At 38.5% G+C, this 15,989-nt stretch overlaps 1 protein-coding gene across 1 annotated transcript in view; it reads right to left on the bottom strand.

Moving 5' to 3' along the window:
* MGAT5 (alpha-1,6-mannosylglycoprotein 6-beta-N-acetylglucosaminyltransferase) overlaps nt 1-10,658 on the bottom strand; it is a 63,752-nt gene extending 53,094 nt beyond the window's left edge. The window contains exons 1-2 of the mRNA XM_053982314.1: nt 10,320-10,658; nt 6,483-6,650 (exon numbers count right to left, since the gene is read on the bottom strand). Coding sequence (XP_053838289.1) covers nt 6,483-6,650; nt 10,320-10,557 — 406 coding nt within the window. The 5' untranslated portion in view covers nt 10,558-10,658. The remainder of the gene's footprint in view (nt 1-6,482; nt 6,651-10,319) is intronic.
* Nucleotides 10,659-15,989: the final 5,331 nt, after the last annotated feature.

Raw genomic sequence — 15,989 nt, 5'->3', positions numbered from 1 at the left:
GAAAATTAACTTTTCTACCTCTAGTCCATCCTCACACAAGCTGTGCTGCTATGTTCAATTAGCATTACTGAAATCAATGCAGTGTTAGGAGAATTGAAGTAGTAGTCAAGTGGTTAATCAAAATGCAGCCCAGGGGACCACTAAGAGCCCCCTTCAGCATTATTAACACAGCCTTGCACTGCAGTGGAAAATATTCACCAGTAGTCTTCTGCACACACCACACTGTGCTGTGACAGCCAGGTTTGAGGGCACACAAAACTCCCCAGCTCCACACAACTGCTTCTGTGGGAGGGGGGGGAAATCTTAATAAATACACATATACAGTCTGGAAAAAGAATACAACAAATAAGGCACAGTAAACATGAGTCAAAGCAAAAGATCACCTCCAGGAAGCTGCTATCTCGACTATCAGAGCCAATGCAGTCCCACACCCTGCTGCAGCTGGTACACACTGGTGCCCTGTGGGCAGTCAGTTTGTGCTCTGAGGCACAACACACTGTGCTGACTGAAGAAAAGCCTACTCTAGTCCTCTCAAGACAGGAGGGCAGCTTTGGAATTTAAAACAATATCTTAGCTTTTTTAATCTCTGCAAGTACAGGACTATGGTAGAACTGTGGTTTCAGACTGCTAAACCCAACAAGGCTGTGCAACAAAATTCGTCAGAGAGCCATGGAAACAAATCCACTGATCCTGAGGTTACCTGAGTCTCTCCCCCCCGACCTAAAAGGCTTCAGTGTGGCAGCCCCAAGTCTTCAGGAATAAGGACTTGGAAATACCATGACAAAGGTCCTTCTCACCATAGTAACATTATAAAAAAACCCCATTCTTGTAGCATTGCCAAAGCTGACTTGTCAGCCTGCCTTGCTACATATTCACGATGGATGCCAGATATCTGACAGGCATCCAAGCCATCATGTCTTAAATGACAAGTATACACTGAAGTCTGCATCTTAATGAGTGACTTGAAAGATGTTAAAACTGAAGTTGTTAGAAGGGAACTGAACAGCCAACACAGCAGAACAAGTTAATGCACAAGGCAGAAAAGCTATGGAAGCTTGGAACAGATAGACCAGAAATGTCCTCCCTCACTGTGCAGTGTGACATGCAGCAACCTGAGCCTGGCTGTCCTTAGGCTTAGCAAGGGTCCTCCAAGCACCTTGTATACCTCCAGCTGTGTATAAGGGGAAGGCTGAGGAGGATTTAACACAAACCTTCACTTGCTCATTTTTGTGGGATCAAAGACACGCAATTAAAATCACTCAAAGCAGCACTTTCCAAGGCAAAATAATGTTTTGTAAACAACCAGTCTGGCAGAGTTTTCAGTACAATTATTATATCTGGGGCATTAGATGGTCAAGATTATCAAAAATTTAGCTTGTCACTGTACAAGCACAGAAAGAGCAGTGACCACCTCTAAAGAAACCCATCCCACAACACAACACCCTAATCCCCACTCCCACTGCTTACCAAACATATCATATGAAGAAAACAGAGGACTGATTCTCTGATCATGTTTGTGCAGATTTCCCTATCTGATGAATCACGATAGTGCAATTCTGTCCCACAAAAATCAAGGATTTCTTTTATCATTGTCTTAGAAACGCACAACTGTTAAAAACTAAATTGCCTAAACCAAACTGATCCTGTGCCTGTCACATGGAAGCAAAGATGCAGCTACAACAGTAGACAAGCTCTGCTTCAAAGTGCCATGATTTTGTATTTTCCCATTTCTGTTTAATCATCTCTACAACAGCAACTTTAAATCTACTTAGGGTGTCATTTGTGGCAGTGCCTCAAAGCTTCCTGTTCTAAAGGCTGGTGAGAACTCTTATCTCCTAGACACCCGAAGTTTAGATTAATACTTTCCTGTGTGTATGGGAATATATTACTTCCCACAGATGCAAAAAGGATGGCTATCAAATATCTCAGAAGCTTTTCAGATACAGGTTAGATAGATAGAAAAAAGAGAGAGAAGGAAAGATGCTCTCAAAGCCAATCAGCCAAAGCTTTGTAAGCATCTTTATTAGCAAGTCACTCTTTCATAAACAACATGGAGATTCTGAAAAAGCAGTTGAAATTTGTCAGTATCCAAACCACCAGATTGTTTGATGGTTAAAATATGCTTACAGTTTTATACATGGATCTAAAAAAGGGTGGGGGGGAGGTGGGAAGTAACACTTAAGCTCCCCAAGTGTTCACAGCTTTGCTTTTCAACATATTCTATGCAGCCTCATGCTCTAGGACAAGTCCCATCCTCAGCTCCTCTAGGATTAAAGATACATATGCTATTAAGAGCTCATGCTCTATTATCCTTTCATACAACCAAAAAGAGAGAAAAAGCCATTTTGCTCTTGGGCTTCCCTTAAACGAACTTCAGAGGGAGAACGAGGTGTAGGACCACACTAAAGCTAAACACAGTGAGGGTATGAATACACACTACAGTCTACATATACACAGCAATTACATTAAGAGTCACAAAATCAGAGACTGGTTTGGGTTGGAAGGGACCTAAAAGACAATCTTGTTCCAATCCCCTGCCATGGACAGGGACACCTTCCACTAGACCAGGTTGCTCCAAGCCCCATGGAGCCTTGCCTTGAACAATTGCAGGGATGCGGAGTCCACAGTCTCTATGGACAACTTGTGCCAAGTCTCAACATTCAAAGAATTTCTTCTTAATATCTAATCTAAACCTGCCCTCCTTCAGCTTAAGGCCATTGCTCTTGTGCCATCACTCCATGCCCTTGTGAGAAGTCCCTCCCCAGCTCTCTTGTAGCCCCCTTTAGGTGCTGGAAGGGGCTCTAACTTCTCTCCAGAGCCTTCCCTTCTCCGGGCTGAACAGCCCCAGTCTCTCAGCCTGTCTTCATCAGGAGAGATGTTCCAGCCCTGTGATCAAAACTCAAGATTGAATCAAAAGAAAGTTTGAGTTCACCTACTTCAGAGACAGTTAAGTTACAGTCTTTGTTAAATCCTCAATAATTTATACTACCATTATCACTTTCTTATCATGAAGAAGTCTAATCCAGATGGATTTTCTTCAGGTCCTTTTATCTGCCAAAAACTCCACACCACCACAGAGTGATATTTCCACGGCAGATTTCACCACTGCTGCCTCAGTTCTACACCACACTTGATAGCCAGATGTGGAACAACTTAAAAAGAAAAAAAACTTTGTTTCATAACTCAAAACAAAGACAGGTATTTTTTCCAAACTGCTAAACAGCTTGATTATTTTCAATGCCAATGCTTCCTTTTTTTTCTGCTGTCAGGCTTCCTCAGAGAAATTACTGCTCATTCCTCCAGGAAGTAAATTACAGTGGGTTATAAACTCCAGGTTTCAACATGTCCTGGCCCAACACTGGACTCCCCCAGATTTTGTGGCCCACCTTGCTTTACACAGTCAAGACTATGTTTTGTTTTGTTGAACATGGTTTAAAAGAAATTACAATAAGCTTTGTTATTTATGCTTGCAGAGAGGCCTCAAAAGAAGAAATGCTGATTAATCATCATAAATCTCTGTTCTTCCTGGTTTGCAAATGAGTACTAATTTTTTTTCTCCATGAAAGTGTTATCAATACTTAAAATACGCAACGAAGAAAAAGCTTACAGTATATTCAGATTGACCAGTCTAGCCTGCCATCATAGTCAGTTTTAAATTGTAAGAAAAATATTATGTTTTGCTCTTGAATTTGTTATAATCAGCAGTGAGGATAAATTCTCACAGTATAACCACCTTCCTGTCATTCTATGTTTTATTTTATCATTTCTAGTTACTCCAGTAATATATAACACAGTAATCTTCACACAAGGTCAGGGGGGACAAAATGCAGATCTCAGGACAATTTGTGGCTCCACTCTTTACTACCAAAGTTTACAAGCAGTGTCAATATGATGAATATGAAGCCTTATTTATTTCAGAAAGGCTTTCCATTGGTAAAGGGGCATGGCTCTACAAATTATAGAATGAGAGGTCTCAGTGTACTGTGCAATCTCAATCCAAAAACCATAAACGCATGATGTAGCTTCTCTGGAAGCAGGACTCTTGTAGGAAAGTCTGCTAATGACATTGCATTGTTTCACTGACAAATAAGGCTATAAATCACTTAATTTACTGCAGAGTTTTAAGCAGCAATTCTGAGGCAAAAAACCCTCAAAAAATTCAAGAAGCCTTTAAAAAAGATTACCAAAATTATTAAACATTGTTAATCAGATGCTCCACAAACACTACGGTTGTCCAAACAGAAAGACTGAAGTAAATAATGATCACTAACATGAATTTGTCTAAAGTCAACATTAAAATATTACAACTGGTAAAGACAGGAGGGTAATCCTAACATACTTGTTGTGATCACTTCATAGTGTAACAGCTGAATGTTATAAAGAAAAGTATCATCTGTATTTGTACACACACCTCTTTCAGCTCCAGTAATATGACAAACTGTTGGGTAACAAAATGCCTTCTCCACGATTTTCACATTACCTCAATTGCTCTAACACAACATAAAAGGGATGTAATTGAAATATTACAGACAAAACCAACGTTGGTATTGGTATTGTCACAATGTCCTCACCTAGCTTATTTTCTGAACAATTCCTTCCTAACAGAGAAGATACTTATATTCCAATTATGCTGGAATCATATGGCTTCCAGAGCGTGCTGTCAGGAAACTGCCATGAAGGAAGAAGTAGAGACAAGTTTTTCATTTCCATTTGGCTGCATCTGATCTGAGTAATTGCCATGGATTGCTTCAAATGGATGAAGAGCAGGCACTTAACACAGGGATTTAGTTCAAGCTCTACTCTAGGTACTATCCAGTCCAGAGGTACCTGAGCAGTGACATTTTGCAGTTATCAGCAGGATACGTTAATTGAACCTTAAGGAACTCTTACCTAAAGGTTTTTCCTGTTGCTGCTGTTTAATGGTTGCTTCAGACATTTTAAACTCAGTGTACCAAGAGTCAAAAGTAAAAAACCAGTGGTTCTGATGAGAGGAATTGTGTTCTTTGCCACAGAGCAAGCATCAGGCAAAGTAATGAAAACACTGCAAATAGAAAACTCTTACCAGGCTCCTTCAACGTTGCTCCTGAATAGCAAAATTGTGAATCTAGCCCACTCCAAGAATAATAAATAACATTCAAATCACCCTAAGAACTGATGAAAGATGTTTCCTTTTCACATAAGAACAATGAACCTTTGCCTATAAATTTAAAAGCAACAACATGAGTATACACATTCCAATTATCTGCAAATCTAAGGAAATACCAGTTCTTTTCTCCAGCTATGAAAAGAAAACATACAGAGATGTTTATCATTTTATATATGGCCCAGAAACTCTAACAGTGCTGTACGCATTCACTTTCCATCTCAGTGGAAGTTTTTCCAACCAAGATCTTGTGCTGGATGCCTTGTGGCAGGAAGGTGGCACAGCCTGTCAGCACCCTGTAGGTGCCCTGCACCTCTTCACGCACTTGTTCCTGATCTGCCTTCAGTTCTACCAAGGCAAGGCAGATGGGGGGAGGGAAAGGTCTGTCTGACCAAGAGATAACATGACTTTAGCACCCTGGTACAGATAAATGCAGTTAGGACTGAGCAGCTGAGAGCAGCTCTGCTGCCACACTGTCATCAGGCACACTTGCAAATCTGCTTTCCTAGACTTGGTCCAGTGGCATTTCCCTACCAAAGGCAGCATTTGCTTCTCTATTTTGAGAATTTCAGCAAGTAACAACTTCTCAACAGAAATATTTATTTTTGCAGGAAACCCAAGGACAGACAAGACATAGGAGCACAGTTATCAACTTATTTACCAAGTTGCCTTAACTCTTCTGCTGTGCTCTCTTTTGGGACTGCAAAGATCATTTGACTTAGACTCAGACTTTCCTATGAGTCAGGACTGCCAGTATCTCTTTCAACTTGGTGGCAGAACAAAACAGTCGATTCAGTGAAGACAAAATGAATGACTTCAAATGCCATCTCAAAACGTGTTTTTATTTTAAATGAATGTAGCAGGTAGGTGATCTCCTGTGTCAAATCCTAAGAGCCATTAAACACTGTAGGGAAAGACATTTTTAAATCATGCCCAACAATTATAATAAATGTTTTCTTTCAGTTAATAACCAATAAAATGGATACGGTAGAATGGCAGAGCAGATTGATACCAACCTAAACAGTTAGGCTTCGAGAGAAAAGATCTTCCCAGTTTCATCATTCTAAAATGCAACCATTTAAAGCATGAAACATCTACTATAAATGGGTGAACTATTCCCATTAGTGGAGATTTTGATTTTCTAACGTGCTCAAGTTATCACAGAAAAACGATCTTCCACTGATCTTAGGCTTCAGTTTGTCATTGATAAAGGCTAGACTTTGAATGTTGTTTTTTAAGACATTTCAAATATCTAACACTGAAAAATCATGTAATGCTGAAGAGAGAAAAGGTTCAGATTAAACAGCTCATAAATAATTTTAGTAGTTGCCATACACACCTGCTACATTAAGCTTTTCAGCTGCTCCTAAGCTGGGAGCAGAAGTGGTGGTATTGTTGGTCGAGTTTGCTCCTGTTCCATTAAGTACAAGATTTTCCACCTTGGACTCCAACTTCCCAATGCGCTGCAAGATATTATCCAACAGGACAGCAAGTGTCTTTTTCAAATCTGCAAATGAAAATGAAAAGTTAAACTGCTTAATAATGCAGTGCACGTGTGCCAGACAGGTCAAAAAACAGATTCAAGCATGAGACTGGATATATACATATATATATACACACACATACACACTTTCTCTGTGCAAATCTTTGCCATTAGCAGCTCTGTGCACTCATGTTCCCTACTTTGTTCAGCCTGAGATCCAAGTTTTCTTGGCCATGGAACTTGTCAGCCTGTGTATTTTATGAAGCACAGTGCAACTCCTAGATAGCCACATTCAAGGTGAAATGTGAGCCTTTATGGGAACAGAAAAATGCTTGCTTTGCAATGGCTCAAGTAATAAGAAGCTGCTTAAATAATAATGAGTCTAAACCTAAATCTATATTCAAGCACTATCAGAGGAACAGTCTGTTGCTACTCAGTCACCTGGGAACAAAAATCCCCTTCCCAAAAAGGACAGCTTTAAGCCAGTACAAAAAACCTTCTCCTGCATCTCCTCCACACAACCGGCTTCTGCATTAGGAAATTAAAAATAGATAATAATTTCTAAAAAAAAGTTAAGTTCAACCTTTCTGTTGTAGTCACAAAACACCAAAAAGCACCAAAGATTTCTTCAGTCTGCTGGTGATTGTCTCTGTTTGGTCTGACACAGGGCTTCCTTGGCATGGAAGGCAATGAACAGGAACAGGAATTTGCATATCAAATGACAACATGGAAAGAGTTCTCTGATATTTTTTTCCTTGGCTTTTATTTTGTTCAAATTCCTTGAAGGAACACAAGACACTTTGGTAAGTTAAAAGACGTGAGAGCAAGAGGAGAAAACTAGATCACTATCAGACAAAACTGTATAATTATAATGACAAGAAGCCAAAGAAGATTAAATTATTGCTCGTTGTTCATTTACCCTTGTAAAGATTAAAGAATTTGGTACAAGGAATTGACATTATTTTTCCAATTAATTACATAAAATAATTGCATGTCTTTTGGTATAATGTATTCTGTTTTTCACAACTTTAGAATCAAATAATATTCTGATCTATAATAGAAAACTTTTCCATACATCTGAAGACATTCTACTGTCTCTACAGCAGTTGTACTTTTGCCACGTTTATTCTGTGCTTTTTTTTTTTGGTTTTCCTATGACTATCTCAATTCTTGTGCAAATGAGAGTCTAAATAAGAAAATGCTATTACTTTAGAAAGCTTATAATTGTTTTCTTCAAACAAAAGGAGAATCATATTTATTCCATGGTGCCATAAAGAAAGCCTTTCTCCTTGTAACTGTGATTTCCTTTGTCCTGTAATATCAGAAGGTGGAAGCACCAGTCCACACATCTGGACTATGTTAAAAGGGGTCCAGAAGTTATTTAATGGCATAGTGTGCAGAAGAAAAGGAAACTCTGGGCTTAAAATGAACAAAACCATGGTAGAGAAGGAAGAAAAAAATCTAGGGAAAAAAGTAGTTAAAATAATTCAGGAAACAGTGAGGAAGAAACATAGCCTACATAAAAGCATACACAGATCATAAAGACAAAAGAGGTTTATTTAAATTTATTATTTTTTAATTCTGATACCAAGATACTGATATGAGAGACATCTTGTCAGAACAAAAAGGCAAGTGGAGGCTAGTTTGAGAAGGGGAAGGCAGAAGCACAGATTCACAGAATTTTTGTAGAAGAACCGTTTACTGCTATAAAGAAAAATCTAATATTCACTGTGTATATCTGAACTATAACTTCTAAAAGGAAAATGTTTGAGCCACCTATCTGACAGGTAAATACATGGCAGAAAGAAAAAGTGAGAAAGTAAACAAGCTGTGCAACCACAATTAAGGAATGACTGAAAACCTTTCAGGTGGGTAAAAGCAGCCAAATGTAGCAAACATTTAATTTATTCTTGAACATGGAAATCACGACTGTGCTCACTTAAAGCAATCAGAGGATAACATTAAGAAAAATAAAAAGGCTAAATAAGCAAGAGCATTAATTTTCACAGAACACTGAAGAAACCTCTACCAATTATTATTAACATCAGTCATTAATGTGTTTATTTGCGAAGAGCTAACCTGATTATTTGCTAGCAGCAAGTCATTTGGTATGCCAAACAAGACAAATTAACTTATTAAGTAATTACCTTACCCAGTTTCATAACCTATTACTTAATATGGTGTTATTCACTCACCATAGTGCTTTTCCCTGAAATATTTTAAATAACTGCATCACCATTATTTTCCATCTTTCCAAACTACTTTGTTGAAAACACCAGGCCAAACTTAAAATTTAAGTCTTTAATCTTAAAAATCTTCTCAGCCATGGACTTGAAATTGCTACACAAACCTTGGCTTTCCCTTCACAGAAGTGACACAAAGTTATTTCACCTGCTTCCAAATGCAGTTTAACTTCTCCTTAGGTACTTGACCAGTATTTGGAGGCAAGTCAACTTATTCCCCAGCAGGATTTGGAACAGGAAATTAATGCCACAGGCAACAAGCTGCAGGGGGAACTTTGCTTATGGATATCATGTACCCATATTAATCCAGTTACCTTCAATATCTGGCGCCAGATTGTTTGGGTTTTGTTGTCTATTTTCTTTCTCAGTTCATCCACCATCAAGCACCCCTGCACAGTAACAGGACACTGGCAATGGCTACACAGAAGATAAAGTTTTCTTTTGAGCATAATCACACAATCCTCTAAGGATCTCTACTGGCTTGGAGATCCCCGACCCAAATATTGATCGATACCACTCTGTTTTGCTTGTGTTGCTTTGTAAGGCTACGGCTCCAGAAGAGCTCAACACGCAGCCACAAATCGGGAGTTACAGAATAAGGGCAGGTTGTTATTTAAGCAATGGAGCAATCTAATTGTTAGCAAATCTAAATGACTACTTAGTTTTCCAGACAGTCTGGAAGTGCATAGGTAAGTAGGAAAGAAAATGAGTCTAAAAAATGCTAAACAAGTAAGGTGTATTATGTGATCTTAACAGACTGAAAAGGAACCACACCTAACATGAAATTTGGTTATATATAATTTTTTTTAAGTAATATTTTCAGGTAATACTCTTTGTTCTTTTCTGCTTGCTTTGTCTGACACATGCACAAAAACTGAACTCTCATGTACAAACTGGAAGAGAGTAAGCATTAAAAACAACTGCCAAACAAAGCATTAAAATTCACGGAGTTTTCTGCCCTGAGGCAAATAGGATACACTTAAGGTTAATTCAGGATTATACCAGATAAATAAACTTAAACATTAAGTAAATTGACTGAACAAAGAAGTGAAATGGGAAAGAAGAAATAAATAGCAGGTCTCCATTTTAAACTAAACCAAGTTTTTCCACAAGGAATTTCTTAGATCACTGAAATGAAAACTGAAAAGCCTCCCAACTTTCTCAAAAACACCAAAAAAGTGTTTTTAAAACCAAGTTCTAACAAATAACATAAAGCATACTAGATAGAGCTACTAGACAGACATAATAAAAATTAGCAGACAGCTTCATTTTCAAGTGACTGGAAATGTAAAGTTTGTCCCACTTAAAAGGGAAGGCCATTTTCTCCATTAGTACAGAAAATGCACAGGGTAAAGTACTGCTAATTGAGCGGCATTATGAAGCAAAATGTTTGGACAATTGAGGAAAAAGCCTTAATCAGATTATCAAATAATCCAGAGAACACACTTACCATATGCTGTCACTGTCCCAACGTAAGGCCCATCAACTACATTTTTATTTTCTTCAGCTAATGCTTTGATGTATCTTTTGCTGAGATCCAAAATTTGCTCACGCAGGACTGAACTACTTTCATGTTGTGTTTGTTGCTGAATAGTAAAATGCAGAAGCATCATTCCCCAAATAAAACCAAAAGTCACCAGAAAAAACCCTAGTTTCTGAGAGGACAGCTTCCATGGAGAGAATGCCATGATTCCCAACAGATTCACACAGTTACTACAAAGGTTCCTAAAGCATGAAGCCAAACAGCAAGTTCATGGTCCAGGTATATAAATCTCACAGAGCAGGACTCAGTCTTATTCCAACTCCTTTGTCAACGCATATCCGTATTTCAGTTCCATCCTGTTGCAAGAGAAGAGAAAAAAGCACAGTTAGCACACCTGAGGATTTTACTACCCACTCTAGGTGTTCCCTCTAACTGGTACAAACCAGGAGCAGAAAAGATGCTTGCTTTGTAAATGGTTAATTTGCATGTCTCATCATTGTACTGTAGCAGCCAGAGCAAAAAGAGGCTGAGAAAAGCACTGGAAAGACAACAAAGCAGGAGTGATGTGCCCGAGCAGGTGGAGAACACCTCGCAGGATCCGGATCAAATTCCCTGCCTAAGCGGTTTCTAAGCTGTATTTCAAAGTAAGGCTGCTGTAACATATTTATTTGTGTGTGTGTACACAAAACTTTGTGATGTTGCCAGTGCAGCAATTTAAGACAATTCTCAATGTAATTCAGTTCTCAGAAAACAAGTAATTTTAGCTGGCAGTGACACTGCTCGGAGTTCCTGGCAAGAGCTACAGCATATGGCTAGATAGGTGATCAGGAAATCAGACTCCCTCAGGGGTAAAGAGGAAAGAAGAAATCTACATTATTTAAGCCAATACACTTTCCTGGCTTCCACTGCAAGCAGTTGGGAGGCTGGAATAATGTCCTGCTCTTGTGTGGCCTCTGCTGTGCACAGTTACTCCTCAGCCATAAAACATACTCCAACGAGGTTGCTCTTTGCAACTAAATTGAAAACAGAAACTTCTGAATGTAGCAACATGTCTTTTATATACAAGGGAAAAGGAATTGTAATAAAGGCCTTTAAGATACAGTAGGAGCAACTTTTCAAGGTAAACTCAGTTATAAAACCTGGCATGAAGAATCCAAAGGCAAGAAATGGTCTGTGATGAGAGTTAGAGGCAGGGTCCTTAGCTTAAAGTCCAACTAGAAGAGGGGCAATTAAAAGGTAATTAAGTGTAACCTATCATGTTAGGACATAGATTTGGTAAAATGTTATCCTTTTAACTTCATAATGCTCCCAGACAGGATTAGAGAACGTAATGTTCCCTTCCATTCTCTGCTTGAACAGATAATGCAGATGTTGCTCTGTTTTAATAGGATAATTACTCAGATCCCTGCTAGCAATGCTCCCTGCTTGTTAAAATTCCCTGTAGATCTGCTTCCAGTTGAACCAGGAGTTGTGCAGCAGGACAGAAATACCTTTGGAGCACTTATCTTCTATGTGACTGGAGTGTGCACATTGCACATCAGTGACTAAATTGATTGTAGAAGTGAAGGCACATTACTGAAACTAAAAGCAGGCAAGGCAGACACTGTCCCGTGCACTCACACTGCTAAAAGAACAATCTGCAGCCATCTTTTGCTTAAGGAGGAGTGGGACAGAGAAATTAATTGCAAGCACAGTGAAAAACATCATAAATCCCTCAAGATGGCTTTTTTCATATCTCAGGAAAGAAAATTAACAATCTCAACAGAGAAAATTAAGGACTCTGTTCAGTGCTGCTCTACATAAATTTCAGTCAATTTTCCAAGAAATGGCAGGGAGAAGTTTTACTTCTTTCTGTTTGTTTAACTATAGTCTTGAGATACTTTTGGTCTGACTGAATAATTGAATATTGTTACTTCATTAAAACCAGAAAGTTTTACTATTCTTTTGCAATATTGGGTGTGATAAAATATAGAAAATTCCATACTCTAAAACAATATAATGACTTTAAAAAAATCTAAAATATTCCAGATAAACTCCCTCAGTGACTTAATTTCAAGTAAGCACTGACAACATTCTTTGCAGCAATAAGATCTGTGGTTAAACAGTCAATATTTCTTCCTCAATTATCACTTGTTTGTGAAGCAGAAAACACTGAATAAGAAAGTAAACCTATCACCACCATATTTTAACAGACAAGTGCTAATGATTGCTTATGACTAGTTGATAATGGAAAAAAAATCACTTCTGAACATAATTAACATTAAAAACAGCAATTAAAAATGCAAGTAATTCACAACCTTCTTTTTAAAGTTCTAGAACAGAAAGAAAGATCATATAAGAAAGAGTGTAATGACACTGAACTATGAGAATGATCTCCTTAAAGAGGTGTTGACTTTTCTGTTCTATTTATCAACAGAAAGATCAACCTTAAAGCCACTTAAAAATTCTAAGAAGGCAGACAGTAAATATTAAACTTGTGCCATAAGAAAGGACTAAAATTCAATGACAGATGGAAGAATGGCCCCCACTATTTCAACAAACAAACACAAAACCCCAAACCCAAACATCACCAACAAGCCTTATTTTTCCTGAAGCAACTTGGTGAGCTCCCAACAACATGTACTTAACTAATTAACTTCACAGCCCTGCTGGTGGCCATGGAGGCTTATAAAGTGCACAGCAGAATCCCAGCACTCCCATGGGCAGCTGCACTGACTTTGGTATAAATTTAATCCCAGATCTGACAGCTGTCAAGGACTGCAACACAACTATTCCCCAGTTAATGATTACCACATACCTCTAATGAGTCATTATTTGGTACCTAAGTGGACAGTGGACAGAAGATATCAAAGGGTGATGTGGAATGCATGAAGACAGCAGCACAGAAATGTCTCCATGTATTTTTGTTTTGACAGGAAATTAATAACTGAACTGAGCAAGAGCTGAAGCTATAAACACACATTTGTCTATTATAATCACTGATGGATTTTGACTGACAAGTTATCTCTCTGCCCATACCAAGTAAGACATCCCAAAACTTCAAGTGGTAGTGTATTTCCCTTATTCTCCTGCACATCTTATAAATCTTCCAAAGGAGATAATCTTGTTAATTACTAAGGCTTTTTCCTAGTCTAGTCTCCAAATGCAGATCTCTGAAGAGGATATAGACACCCCTATTTGTTTCTGCCTCTAAAGAATGACAGGTGCTTTTTTTTAACCCACTCTCCACCCCTTTTTTAGCTTTGGAAAGATGTGGTCCCACTTTAAGACATCTCTTGAAATAATTCCAGCACCCTCTGGAAACTGGATGCTTTTCTTGTGAGTTTGTTTGTGAAACTGTTAGGAAGATAATTCCTCCTGACTTAGAGCAGTTAATGTACAAAAACTAAACACCAAGTGTGAAAAACAGGATAAAAGGATACATGAGGCAAGAACACCTCTAATAAACAGCATCATTGTCATGTTCTTTCTCAAATTCAACTCTAACCAGCCAAAATCCCACCACAACAAAATTCTGTGGGGTGGTAGGCAGGTGTTTGGGGTTGTTTTTAAACAGACTAGTTACAGCTTCTGTGAAAAACATACCTCAATTTACAACACAATTGCCCCCACCCTGAACAAAAATTATTCACGTATTTCATTGAAAAAGGGCTAACCTTACACCCAATTTATCCAGGCATAATTTCAAAATACTAAATGTACTATTATATAGCTTCATCAGAAACACGTTTTTTTCTGTTCTGTATTTAATAAATCCTGTCCAACAGCTGGTCAATTCACTAGTTAAGAGAGGATAACATTATCATGCTGATGTCACTGCTACAAAAGAAGCCTCACACTATCAAGAAGCATCTCAGATAAGTACCCTAATTAAAGTGATCTGTATGTCAGGGCTGCAAACCACACAGCTCCCAGCATTTTAAGATTTTTACCTTTTTTTTTTTTTTATGCTTAAAATAGAGTACAAACAGTTCATCTTCATGTGAACAGATTTTGGTGACACATATCCACATATTCCTCTTCACTTTCTAAGGAGGAGAATTAATAATCTACAAGAGATTAAGCAAAGTCTCTTTATAAATATGTGCATATACACAGCTTGATATGCTCTGTCCAATCTGTACCTATATTAGAAATGGTACTTAGGGTAAGCTTGGAACATCACTATCCTCAGGATACTCAGAATTAAATCAGGATTCAGGATTAAACTCTTCATCAGTTGAATGAACCATTCATCAGTAGCTACACAGTTCTAAAACCTTAATTGTCTGTAGCCAAAGCAGAAGCTTTTGCATGCATAAAAACAGCAGCTTGAGTGGTATTTAATGATTAGCTTGATGTAAACTCAAGCATAAGCAACCTTACACATCGTGACTAGTAAACAGTGTATATGTAATTTTGTACCATGTGGCTCAGTAAAAATCGTCTTGCCACTGCTAGGAAAAGGACTGTATTCCAATACTAAATGTGCAAGTCCCAAATTCTGGCTTCTTATGCTTAAGAAATTATTCTAGGAATAACTGCATGAGCTAGAGCTGGGTACCAGGCACCTCATGTCACAGCAAAAGCTTAGATTTAAGAACCAAGGGCTGGGAAATACAGGCACAGGTTGAAAGGAGAGGCCCCAAAATAGTGAGTTACTCAGTTACTCAATACTAGTCAACGATTAGACACAACCTTGAATTTTGGAAAGAACCCTGTTTTTCTTTTAACAGCAGCAAAAGCTGAAAAGGAGGCTAGTAGTGCATAATATAAGAAAAGGCACCTGAGACAGGCCCATCAGTGCTAAATCCATGGCACCAGCTCTGTGGTACCCTCTGCTCACAATTTCAAATGAAATTTTTACAGACTAATTGCTTTGACTATGCAGTAGTAATGACTAGGATTGAGTAAAACCCAGCCTTTAGTAACAGGTATTGTCAGTGAGTGTCAATCTACCCAAGTTCTGTTATAAAGTTTAAAGCTGGTTTTAAACTGCTTTGTTTCATCAGCCTCCTAAACCTTCAGTCACAGCCATCTCTCGTTCTCCTCTTACATATATCCATCCAGACACTAACAATGTGTATTCAGATGCACTCATGCCACCCTGCTGACCTATTTTCCAGATTGTTTCCTGAAGAGGGCAAGCCGCCCTTCTGTTGGCAACTGTTTGATTCTGTAGAACAAGTTGTTACAGACCAGCCAAGGACAAACACCAAGATATGAACTTCCTCTGTTCTCACCAAGGGCGTGCTAACCTAAAAGCTGATGATAATTCAAGTGTGAAGCCAGTGGGCTGCCAGCACACCAGAGCTACAGCCAGCAAACACAGGGTGAGTGAAAACACCTGTCCTATCCCAGACCTCCTCTGCTAAGGGATGCCAGGAGTCAGGCTTCATGCAGAAAGTGATGCAATACATCCTAAAAGGGATAGGCAATCCTTTAAAACCTCTTTTCAAGGAGTAATGAGTCCAAACTGGGAGTGCTATGTTCTAAGAGTTTAAGCCAGACAAACTTCCAGTCTATATGAACTAGAATTCCAGGCTGATGTTAACCACAGTCTCCTACTGCAGCTGTATTGCCTAAACAGATGTGTACTATACCCCAACCGAATGCAAATTAATGGATTTCCTGGTATTGCAGTTGTTTATTCCTGTG

This window comes from Vidua macroura, chromosome 7 (assembly GCF_024509145.1).
Source record: "Vidua macroura isolate BioBank_ID:100142 chromosome 7, ASM2450914v1, whole genome shotgun sequence".
Taxonomy (NCBI): domain Eukaryota; kingdom Metazoa; phylum Chordata; class Aves; order Passeriformes; family Viduidae; genus Vidua; species Vidua macroura.
Note: the sequence above shows the minus strand (reverse complement) of the source record. Positions and strands in the feature narration are given on the sequence as shown.